At 43.9% G+C, this 13005-nt stretch overlaps 1 protein-coding gene across 3 annotated transcripts in view; it reads left to right on the forward strand.

The window, feature by feature from the left end:
• Positions 1-13005, forward strand: part of ECM2 (extracellular matrix protein 2) — a 187479-nt gene that overhangs the window by 33388 nt on the left and 141086 nt on the right. For all 3 annotated transcript variants that reach the window (XM_086938934.1, XM_086938933.1, XM_086938935.1), the window contains exon 3: positions 1480-1668. In XM_086938934.1, coding sequence (XP_086795060.1) covers positions 1480-1668 — 189 coding nt within the window. The remainder of the gene's footprint in view (positions 1-1479; positions 1669-13005) is intronic.

Genomic DNA, 13005 nt, shown 5'->3' on the forward strand with positions numbered 1-13005 from the left:
ACGTGAGGCCTCTGGCTGATGTCGTCAAGCAGTGGGGCATGACTATGGTCTCGTATGCTGACGACACTCAGTTGGCGGTCACGCTCAGCGGGGACTCCTGCCTAGATGCCCCAAGGTTCCAGAATGGACTTCGGGCCGTCGCCAGCTGGATGAATTCCAACTGTCTCCAGCTGAACGCAAAAAAAAATGAGATTATGATCATCGGCAAGCAGGTGGAACTCTGGAGCGACATGTGGTGGCCGCCTGAACTTGGGACCACCCCGACTCCGGTAACGGAGATAAAAAATCTCGGTGTGTGATTAGATCCTGCCCTTAGCTTTGTTTGTCACACTAAGAGAATTGCTGCATGCTGTTTTGGCATTCTGCGTGGTCTAAGACCAGTTTTGAAATTCTTTGACGCCCCGACCAGGCAGCTAGTGGTGCAGGCGACGGTGATGTCGCGGCTTGACTACTCCAGTTCCCTCTTGGTAGGGGTTAATCAGGCTGAAATCATCCGTCTGCAACGGGTTCAGAACGCGGCAGCCAGAGCAGTGGTGGGTCTGCCCAGGTTCTGTTCCGTTGCCAATACTTTGCGTTCACTTCATTGGCTGCCGGTTAAGCAGAGGATTCAGTTCAAGGTGCTTTGCTTGTCCTATAAAATCCTCAAGGGTTCCTCTGCCCTGATCCTTATGAACCTTCTGTCTCCGTATGTTCCTGCCCGCTCTTTACGTTCTTTGGGTCAGGAACTTGCAGTGGTTCCCCGGTTCATGCTTAGCAGAGCGGGCGGCCGCTCATTTCGAGTTCGAGCTGCGGCTTTCTGGAACTCCCTTCCTTTAAAGATCCGTGCGCTGGATGATCTACATTCATTTCATAGGGCCATTACGACCTTCCTATTCCCTTAGCTTGTTGGCTCTTTATTAGTTTGCTGCTCTTTTAGTTGTGTTGTGTTGTTTACCTTGTCAAGCGCCAGGACGCCCCTTCGCTGGAGCAGCTGTGCGCGATATAAGTGCCCATAACATAACATAACATAACATAACATTCGGCTCTATGTGTCCGAACAAAAATTCTGGTTTAACATCAATACAGTTTCAAGTTCAGATTGCAATTGGTATCAGTGTAAATGTTCGCCACAGCGTTTAGACGTAAAGCAAGAAGCCATTTCTGTCTAGTCACTTGTACCCTCCATTTGTGAAGCAGGGCATTTAGAAGAGGCAAGCATGTAGCTCGTGTGTCATGGGCCCTTGGAGAAGGAAGGAAATGGCACCTCTGGCTGCTGTTTCAAATGATAAAATACAGCAGTAACAGGATTCAGTGCCCCCTCAGACCTCTGGGCCCTGGTGCCACTGCACCTGCTGCACCAATGGAAGCTACGCCCCTGAGAAGGTCTAGATTAATCAGATTTAAGCATATTTATTGCCTGCAATTGTTGATTACCAAACCTGTTTTCTTTAAAATTCATAAGTGGAATATTTCTGATCCTCTGATTTCTGCTTCTGATAGAGAAGAAAGGGCACTGCTCTGCCAATGGAATGATCATGTACGACAAGGCCGTGTGGTCGCCCAAGCCCTGCGTCACTTGCCTCTGCTCCGACGGAAAAGCCATTTGTGATGAAACTATCTGTCCTGCCCTGAAGTGCCCGAGAACCATCACCCGAGAGGGGGAATGCTGTCCGGTCTGCATGGACATCGGTACAGTGTCTATTTATGAGTGATGAAGAATGTGTGCCTGGCTTTTAAGCTTTATGCAGAGAGCATGTTTTAGCTGACTTTCTGGCTTCAGAGACCCTTCTCTAATAGGCGAATTTCCCCAAAATTTGAAGATGTGAACAAGGCTGCAGGATTGATATCTATTTTAAGACTACACAACACATGAATACCGTTTTGTCACTGTCACTGGAATTATGAAATTCTGCGGCTTGGTCATTTTCCACATAATTATGGATTCACCACGTTTGCAACATAATCTATAATCTGCTGCATACTCCGCAGTGTCTAACAAAAAATGGTGTTTTTAGCTCTGACATAACCCAATTTACTAAAAGCATGGCAATAGGTGTCCCAGCGGGTGTTAAAGTGGTACTAATAAGGTGAAATCTGTGACTAGATAATGTTACCATGTGTAAAAATGAGAAAATAATGAATACTATCACTAATCCGCGGCATAATTTTACTTTTCTTGCAGCATTATTTAGTCAACCCTGCCGCATAATTTGGTCCTCCCCTGTCGCATAATTCCAGTGGCACGGCATATAATGTACCTATATATGAGCAGCTGAGTGATCAATAAGTGAACCCAGGAGGAATAGTTTAAATTCTCTTTTGAGATGAAGTCTCTTTTATAGGTATGTGCCTGTGGGTATGACAAATTTTTGCGGGACTATTGAGTTTTTTCAACGGTTCAAATCTGTTTTTGAGGTGCAAGAAAGAATTGCCAGTGAAAGGCTATGTACAACTACGGGTGTCCAGCCAGGGGCGGATTGGCAATGCGGGCATTCGGGCATGGGTCGAAGGACCGGTGTCTCCGTGCCCTCTGTGGGCCGTTTTTTTTTCTCCCCTTTCCCAGCCGCACAGTGAAGCTGCATTCATTTCTCTGTCTCTGTCTCCGTGCTCTCTGTGGACTAGGAAAGGGGAGGAAAATAAACCGGCCCACAGAGGGCACAGAGACTGAGACAGAGAAATGAATGCAGCTTCACTGTGTGGCCGTACAGCGATTATCCCCTGTGGCCTCTCCTTCATCCCCTGCCCTGCAAAGCAATCACGCTGAGGGTGGCTGGGGAGGGGGTGATTGTTTGCGAAAATTGGCCTCCCTGGGGGCCAGGTGTTGCTCAGGCCTTTGAGTCATTTTCACCTCAGCCCCCCAGGGCCCCACGCAGCGCATAAACAGTGTTAGTTTTAACACCTCGCCCACAGCCCTTCACATTCAGGGCAAGGGCATAGTGGTCGAGGAAGAATGGGTCTCGCTGTGGGGGCCAGGTGATTTTTGGAACTTGCACCATCTTCACCTCAGTCTCCCCCTGGCTACCGTGGATGACCCAGCAGCTGTGTTTTGTGCTCCCCTGCCAGGACATTGCCCTGAGGCCTAGAGGGCTGATTATTTTACTAATTACAGGGGCCTTACTGCTGTTCATGTGCTCCTGAGCTGAAGGTCTGGGGAGGGCTGAGTAGGTTAGTAATAGCAGGGGGCTTCCTGCTTATTAGGTGCTCCTTCGCTGGAGGGCTCGAATAATTTTGTGACAGAAAGGGGCCTTGCTGTTTTTTTAGTTGCTCAGCATGTAGGCCACTCTCACCTTGGCCCTGTGTCCTGTGCAAGAAGAGTATCCTCTCAATTTCATTCCTTGTCTGTGCCAAACATCTTAAGGATTTTGGGGGCCCTGGGCCAAACATATTTTTGGGCTCCTGTTCGGAACAGATTTGAAGTTATAATCCAATCCAATTTCTGCTCTTTGATGCCCTCTTTCAGCTGGTCACTGGACAGAGCACTACCATACTTGTCCAAATTCCTAATGTATTTACATCTAATATTCAAGGACATTGACGTGTGTTTTCAATAATACAACACAGTAGCAGCTCACTAAAATTAATGAAAATAATCTCAGTGAAATCCTCCCATTTCTCATATGTGATGGCCTGTTTGATCTCAAAGACATTTTTTATGGATGTTGCATGAAACATAAGCACATTTTTCTGCAAAATCTCTGTGATAGGTTCTTACTCCTCGCCTTATTAAAAATAAGTTTGAAAAAATGGTATTTAAAACAATCTTTCTAAGGAGTATGCATGGTCATTAGGGCAAGATTATCTGCAGAACAGAGCTGGCTCTATCAGGGGGCTACCTGAAAGGCTTGGGCCCTGGGCCAGAGCCCACATTGCCCATGCCTTAAAACGTCTCTGGTCTGTGCATAGGCATATGTGGCCTGACGCCAGAGTTGCAGAGATCGGCATTCAAGTCTGAGTCCAGGGTCTGCTCAACAACCTGTGATTCTGGGCAGATCACTTCATCGCCCAGGCCCTTAAATAAAAAATCGGATCATGTGTACTGTAATTGGTACTCATAAATAGAACTGTGTTTTTTGTATATGGACATCACCTGCTGGTTGTGAAATACATTTATGACTAGATTGTACAGATACATTTTCCAGCATTCTTTACACCCCAGACTGCCTTTTCCTCGTTTGTGAATTCTTACTTTTGTTATTACATGTTCTATTCCTAGAGATTCCAGTCTTACCCTTTCTCCTTGAGTTTGTGCTAGATTTCTGATTTATGTAATGATTAGAGTCTAGGACATAGCTGGTTGGGAAACAGTATCTAACGGCATTGTGCAGGGCATTAAGACTGCAAGTAAGTATTCAGTTATCAGAACTGCAGTGCTCCTAGTCTTTACCAATGTTACTTGCTCTGTAAGCTTTAAAAGGCTTAATTTACTAAATATTTCTCTACAAATTAGACCTCAAAGAGTAACCAAATGGTGTTCCATGAAAGGGCACGCCCCTTGAATGTGGGCCACGCCCCTTAATTGTGGGCCACGCCCCTTGAATGTGGGCCACTTTCACGTCAGTGCCCGGGCCAAATTGTGATCCCAATCCGACCCTGTGTCCAGCCTAAGACAAATTAAATTTAATGGGCACATGAGATATGCATTCAAAACAGCCTTGGGTAGTGTATGAGCATTGATGGGATCATATGTAACATTTTTATGAATTACCAGTGAAAAAAGCCTCTTATATGAAGGAGTTCGCTCTAAGCACAGTTAACCCAGACTAAAAAAGCTAAATAATTTCAGTTGACAAAGCTCAAATACATTTAGGGAGTCGATCTATGAATTACAGTTGAAAAGTAAGTTATGTATCTGCAGTGTATATATAGAGGAAGTAGATATTATGCAATGGCTTTGGCTGTGCTGGGCGAAATGGTAGATATGCATGTGATGCATGGTAACATTGGGCCACCACATGGGGTGTCCAATTTAAGTACAAAAGTGCTAGAGTTATGGGAGGATTACAGGCCAGGTATTTTGTTTGAATATGGCCCATGTAGATGAAGTGTACAGAAATGTGTAATTGTATCTAGAATCCCTAGCATCAATCCTGCTTTTATAGACTTTTGTTAGTCCCTCCTTAGAGTAACACCCTCCGGTGCATGATTCCATTACTTTGAACGAATTGCTGAGTCTGGTAAGTTTTTTTCTATAGTTCTGTTAGAGTTTTTTGCTAGTGAAAAATACACACTGTTCATCTCATTGTTCAACAAAGAGCATGTTAAACAATAGGTAATGCATGTATGCATGTGACTGGTATTTTCTGTGGTGCACACCTAGCCTACAGTCAACATGTTCTAGGAGATCTAGCTGTTATTTAAAGAGGTGTGCCTTTCCTAAATTGGAGTAGCGTTGGTGCAGTTCTTATGGATAAGGGTTTGTTGTTCTATATCCAAGGTGCATAGAGGGAAAAGGCCTGCTGCCTTATTTTTCTACTTCACACTTGGGTCCTGATTTATATCTTGGCGGTAAGCATACTCCAGTGCAACGGTGTTTAAGTATCCTCACCGCCAAGATAATGATCCGCCCACCCAATTAAGATGCGGGCAGACCACAGGTTTAATACCGGCAGAGACTGCTCTGGCTCTGCCATGATTAAACCCCTCTGATGGCACTGTGGAGTAAGGGTCGTCGGAGGCAGACCTGTACTTCTGCCCAACTGATTTATTTAGATGGGCTGAATTAGAGGTCAGTTTTCACTGCCAGGAAAATCCTGACAAGAAGGGGCTGTGAAAACTGCTAAATGCTGCCCTCACCACGGAAAAGGACCCCATGGCAAGGAGAGCATTGTCTTTGTTTATTTTCAAAAGGATAATCTTGTTTGGGGATTATATTTTGAGAATGAAAAAAAGAAAACTGTTTGGTGCAAGGCTCCGTCATGTTGATGTAGTCCTGCTCCCAGCAGCAAAATGCAGTGACAGGAACTGCTGTGATGGCGGTTCATGGCAATGCTCTAACAATTACCGCCATCTTGGCAATCATTTATAAATCTGGTGGCGGTCCTTACTCAAGAAACCCAAGGCGGACCCCAAGGACCCCAAGAAATTCTGGCCCATCTCCCTGCTCACGTTCCCGGCAAAGGTCATCGAGAAGACCGCCAATGAACAACTGACACGCTACCTAGAGGAGAACAACATCCTGGACCCTTCCCAGTCTGAGTTCCGCAGCAACCACAACACTGAGACTGCCCTCATTGCTGCCACCGATGACATCAAGTCCCGCTGTACAATGGAGAAACAGCGGCCCTCATCCTCGTCCCCTCTGCAGCAGTTCCCCTCCTTTCTCAGCTTGCCTCGCGGTCTTACATACGTCTCATTCATACGCCGAAAAATGACTACTTCCGTCCAAGCGATCACTTTTCTCTGACTGTACAGCCACAGTCTAACTGTAATTGTCACCTCAACTGACGAGACGTCTTCCTCTCACTTCGGACGCTCGCCTTAACTGATAGGTTACTTACACACAGTAAACGTACGACCAGCGTCCGTTACTCATACACTCACTCAAACGCTCCCCCTATCATCGGTCTGCGGGCGATCAATGGTACCTCATGACCCCCTTTATATGGTAGACAAATTACTCTGGGTGTTCGTTACACCCGAACCACTTAAGCCCTCTCTGGACATAAGATTTTATCCGGTTGCGCGCGCTCACAACCTTCCCTCAATCACACTACAGGCATTCAACTCCGCTTGACATTACAACACAGGTACAACATAAAACACCGCAATCTGGCAACGCATGACCCTTATACTCACTCTCGACCGACTCTGCTGCTTTTCTCTCGACGCACCGTCAGCACCTTCTTCGGCAGGGATTCTTCTTCTGGTCGTCGATGACTAGGGACCTTGGGGTAATCTAGACCTGACCTAGGTTGCCTTCCTTAAGAAGAAAACCATCTTTCTCTGCTACCAACTGCGGGGAATGAGATTTTGATACCCTTTCTGATTACCTTGATATCATTCTCATTCGTCTATTTGGATCGATTATTTTCTGTCATTGAGTAAAAGACAGACCCCGCATAGGTTAGATCGACCCCATAAACTGACGCGACTCTGAAGAACCCCTTACGACTGATAAAGTTTAAAAGGTTTAATATAAAATCAAGAAAAGTTGCAAATACAATCCTCTCAGGATAAGATTCAATAAGTATACAGGAACTAGAAGGAACATAAATTCCCTAAAGAACCTCAGTCTACAAACGAATACAATCAAAGTCAGTTCCAGAATCAACAGATTAAAAAGCATAGATACAATGTGGTTCCGTTGCGTCATCTATAAAAGAAAAGAATAAACAAGTTAAATCTGTCCCTACTCTATGCTAGGTGACATCCCTACTTCGCAAGTTCCTATTACCCTAAAAAAGGTGTCAGCAGTTTGACTTCCAAAGAAGTTCAAACTCTCTTAGCCTCTAAAGGTAACTTATGTCGAGAACAATACCCTCTCTGCCTACCCATCCGCTCTCTAAGGGTCCTCGGCCTACTGCTCTCTTGCGCTCTGATCTCTCTCAGCGCTTGCTCCTAACTTGCTTGCCATCTGCTCTCTTCGCTCTTGCTCCTATTCGCCTTCGCTATATTCTCCCCGGGGTGCTGTCCCTAAAATACACAATCACAGTATGGGTGGAACGCCCCTTGACGCCCACCACATACACATACATATGATGTCATTTTCTAGGTTTTTCCATAGCTTCGTCTCTTCGCGTCGTCCGTTAAGTTGACCCTTCTCCTTAGACGCCATCTTCGTCTTCTTGCTGGTGACTTCATTGACATTTCCTTTGACACTTTCGGAGCAAAGTCTATCACCTCATCAGAACTCTACTCTTTACGGCTGTATTCGTAACCTCAGTTGGTCCTGTGAATGGTCATTTCAAAACAAGACTCAAATTCCAAACGTCTCCTCTCACGTTTAGGCCATAAACTTCGTCCGGCATTGTCACCTTAAATCTAACAAGAACTTAGACTCCTTGGCTCGCACATTCAGATCAAGGCTATTCACCACTCCTGTGAGCCCACTAAATTACATACAGCGGACTACACTCCTGCGAACCCTTGGTCAGTCAGGTTAAAATCACACATGACCAAACTCTTCTAACATTCCTACAACTCTTCTACACAGTATAACCTTTAACACACATTTATATATAACCGCATTTAGCAAATCCTTTGCTTATAAGTGAATATATTTTACATAGAATATAAACCCTATACATAGAACATAACTTTATATTCTTCTTCCTTATATTATGCTATATATGCTCTTGCACATTTCTTCGCTTACATTTCTCGCCGCTTCTCCATTTTGAATTATACACGTACATGAATTCTGTTTGCACGTTCTTCGTTTCGAAAGCATTTCTACTCATTTCTACATTAGCCCAATACGTATACGGCTTCTAAATCTTATGCATTTCTAACGTGAATACAAATACATTTCCTATTATTCATGTTACATCGGCTAACTTTATTTATGCTACAAGTGCTACTTCACGTTACAACTCCTACGTTTATGCGATATGCTCATGATTATGGTCCGGATATACTTTTTATTCAAATTGCGCTCTCTCAGTTCCCCCCTTTGATGACCTCTAGTGGTCATCACTAAAATGCAATTTGAATGTTGCATTACACAGAACTAGTTACAAGATTCCTTCTTTTTATCGTTTCGAGAGCTCTTAAACTTTTATACTGTTGGTCTTGTAAAGCAGCTAATCTCCTTTCTTGCTCTCTCATGGATCTTTGTAACCGGTTCGTCCTATACCATCTGTACAATTTCACTAACCCTAACAATGTAATCATACAAATTAATACTATTAATACAGGTTTCAATATATACCATATAATGCTTTTACCAAGGTTGGCAAACCAACTTCCAACCTTTCCTACTCCATGACCTACTTTTTCCCAAACATTTATTTTTGTTAAATTTTCGATTTCTTGATGTATCTCTGTAATGTTATGTATGACTTTCTCAAGTGGTTTCGAATTATCAGGAATATAAGTACAACATTCCTGGACCTTCAGAGCCTTGCAGACTCCGCCCTCTTTTGCTAGCAGAACATCTAAAGCAAGTCGGTTCTGAAGAACCATTGCTCTAATCGACTGCATCTCTCCTTCTACTAGCATCAATGACCTTGCAGTACTTGCAGATAATCTATCTACAACTGTAGCTAGTCTCCTGATCTTAACATCGTTAAGTATTAAACCTAACATAGGAAACATTGCTCCAAATATGTCTCCAACTACTTCAGCATCTCCTACTTCTCTTTTCGTTCTTATCGAAACCTTTCCTTCTATGATCGCTAAATCCTTTGCATGATATATTTTGGGGAAGACAATTGCCAAGTAACACGAACCATACCAATTGTCAGGCAGTCTTACATAGGCATTTCTTCCACATACAAAGTATACATTCGGAATAGCTTGCATCTCTTTCATAAAATCTTTCGTATAGTACTCTAACCTAAAAGCATGTTCGCAATTTACTTCACCTACAAATACATTCTCATAATATGTCTTGCTTCGAGTTAAACATAACTTTCCTTTCTGCGTTCTATCTAAAGCTATTGGACCATTGCTCCCTTTCTTTTTGTGTGCTTTTTCTTCTTCGGTCCAATCTGTTTTCCACTGTCCTGACATTTTTAGAATCTTCTGCCTTCTGTATCTGTCATCTACTTGTCCTATGAATTTCTTCTCTATCTCTGACACTTTGCAAGTCAGATTATTCCTGCGTGCATATGAAGTATCTAATGTATCCCACGGAAGAAAGAATTTTGCTAGTCTATCCTCCTTTTTATAATAGTCCCACTTATTCATTTGTTTATAATTCGGGACTTCAGGCAGTACCGAATCATAATTTGAAAAGTAGTACTCGAACCCTTCTCTACCATAAAATATACTGAGCAGTAAACTACATGTTATCCCATAAGTCAATGGGAGATGATGATATCTGATACCTTCATCTACAGAAGCCGGCAATTGCATACAAACATAGCAATCTTTGGCCTCCATGGCATCGATATACTCGTACAATAATTTGGCATATGCATTCGACCTAAAATTTCCCTGTGACTCGTCTACGTGTAATCTACGAGCTTCATTTGCCAGTAACACCTTTTCACGAATTACATTGCTCTCCTCCTTCTTCCCAACAAGAGCAGGTTTCAAAGTCGTTACAGGCTTTACATCTGTTATTTCTTTATCAGTTTCATGTCCTACTATGTATGATATGGTCACTACTGTAATTATGAGAAAAATTACTACTGCTATCAGTGTACCTATTATGCATTTAGCTTTTCGGTTTGGGTTGCCGTTCTCCATGTTATCAAACAGCGTAGCTCTTTCTTTTTCTCGAAGAAAAGTTTTCTTTGCAAATCTTTATTTGCTTATTTGCTTTCTCGGTCTGTAAAGCGTTCTCTTCATTACCAAAAGTCTCTTTTTCACAACAATGTCTTTTATCTTTAGCAACAGACAACCCTAACCCTTCTCCGTCCTCTAAATGCAATCCCTAATTCTTTCTTCTTTCCACTCGGCGCTAGGTTATCTTCTTCTTTATAGCTTAAACACAAAAGTCTTTATGCATCTACAATTATTCTCGTACCTGCAGCTTTAATAACAAGTTCCAATAATTCAAAACGAACAACTTTTTCTTCTTCTTCTGGTATTTGATGACCAAAAGTTGGAAACTGTAATCGATTTAGCACTAGATCTTTGATCCGACTTAGGTAAGGGGGTATGGGAAGTGTGAAAGTCAGTAACCCCTCAGTCTCGAGTCCAGGCGTCAACATCCATATCTCCACTGCCACAAATGGATCGAGATCGATTACTTTCACTTCTCTCACTCTCCCAGATTTCTGTCCCCAAGACATCTGCTAGATAAGTCCACTCTGGGGTGGCGTACCTTCGGCAGGGCACACGTACCCTTCTTGATCTTCTCGGACTTTCTGTACCTGAATCCGTAGTTTCTTCTTCTTGATCCGACTCTTCAGCGATCGGGACAAGGGTTCTTTCTTGATGTGCTTTTAAGCTTGGCCTTCTCCTTCGTTCTGGCCAACTGGCTTCGTCACTCCTTGTCCTCCTACTCCTTGTTCTTGGACTTGTCTCTTGATCACTCTCAACTTGTTCGATCTCTGACTCGAATTCCCAGCTACTTCCTTCTTCTGATACAGCTTCGGTCTCACTGGTGTCCTGACCGTCGTCGACCTGTTCCGACACAGGCTCAGCCTCTTCAATCACCTCTACAGCTTGGCTTTCCCCCTCTGTGGCTTCTCCATTTTCCGCTGGATTCTCATCTGAGAGAGGAGCTGTTTCTTCCAGAGGTGTTGGCACTCTTCGGGTGTGTGAGGCATGTATCCAGTTGGGCAGGCCTCCACACTTTACTGCAGTGTTCGTAACAAGTATGACTTGAAATGGTCCTCGCCAGCGCACGTCTAGACAGTTTTTCCTTACGTGCTTCTTCACCAGGACCCAGTCTCCTGGACACAGGTCATGGCACAAATCTTGTGCTGATGGAACCTCTGCAGCCTGGACCTGAAGGGACACAGAATTAATGGCATCAGATAGTCCCTTGCAGTAGTCCAAGATCAAATCGTCTGTGATGTTCAACAACGCTGCAGTCGGAACCGATGGCAATCTCATAGCTCTCCCCATTAGCACCTCATGTGGAGAGAGACCTGTTTTTCTATCTGGTGTGCTACGTATGCTCATAAGAACCAAAGGAAGTGCGTCTGGCCAACTCAGGGATGTCGATGAACAAACTTTGGCGAGTCTGGACTTGATTGTACTGTTGATTTGTTCTACAATCCCTGAAGCTTCTGGTCGATAACTACAATGGAGCTTCTGATCGATACTCAAAGCTGAACATAGCATCTTCACTATTTCGCTGTTAAAATGAGTTCCTCTGTCCGATTCCAAAGAGGATGGCACCCCAAACCTCGGTATCAATTCTCTAAGTAACAATTTTGCTACTGTAAGTGTATCGCACCTACGTGTAGGATAAGCTTCGACCCATCTAGAAAATATACAGACAATCACTAAAACGTATCTGAGTCGATTGCATTTGGGCATTTCAATGAAATCAAGCTGCATTCTATTGAAAGGCCCCCCAGACCTCCCTATGTGACTCAACGTGACTGGTGTTCTCTTTCCTACATTTAGTTGCTGACAGATCGCACAACGCTGACATACTGCTTCTGCCGCTACTCTAAACTTTGGATTAAACCACGTTTGTCTGAATACTCTCACCATAGCATCTCTACCTATGTGTGCTGATCCATGCAATTTCCTTGCCATTGGACTAACAAGTTCGTTTGGTAAAACTGCTCTCCCATCTGCAGAAATCCAAAAATTCATTTCACTTTTAGTACACCCAGCTGTTTCCCAGCCCTTTTTCTCATCATCTGGTGCATTTTCCTGAACACATTTCAGTTCATCCCACGTATCTACAGTGTCTAACAACATAGTCAAATCAGTCCTTTCCTGTATTCCCCCCACTTTCACATTGGTGTGAGAATATCCCTGTTCTGCGCAGTAACGCGCTACTTCATCTGCATAACGATTGCCTTGCGACACAAAATCTACGTTTTTCGTGTGCGCGGCACATTTGACAACTGCGATAGCTGTTGGTCCTTGTAACGCTTCTAACAGTAGCCTCACGAATTCTCCATTCCTAATGGGAGAACCCGAGGAGGTCATGTAACCTCTTTGAGACCATAACTGCCCGTAATCGTGAACTACCCCGAAACCATACTGGCTATCGGTGTATATGGTGACTCGAATTTTGTTGCCTGCCAAACAGGCACGCGTCAAAGCAATAATTTCAGCTACCTGAGCGGAATGTACTCCTTCCAGGCAGGCGGCTTCCACAACTCTGGTGATTGTACAAACTGCATATGCTGCTCTCAGCTGACCAATATCGTCTCTTACGCATGAACCATCAACAAAGAATATTTCATCGGGGTCAGTTAATGGCTCATCTACGATATCTGGTCTCGG

Source organism: Lissotriton vulgaris, chromosome 9 (genome assembly GCF_964263255.1).
Source record: "Lissotriton vulgaris chromosome 9, aLisVul1.2, whole genome shotgun sequence".
Lineage (NCBI taxonomy): Eukaryota > Metazoa > Chordata > Amphibia > Caudata > Salamandridae > Lissotriton > Lissotriton vulgaris.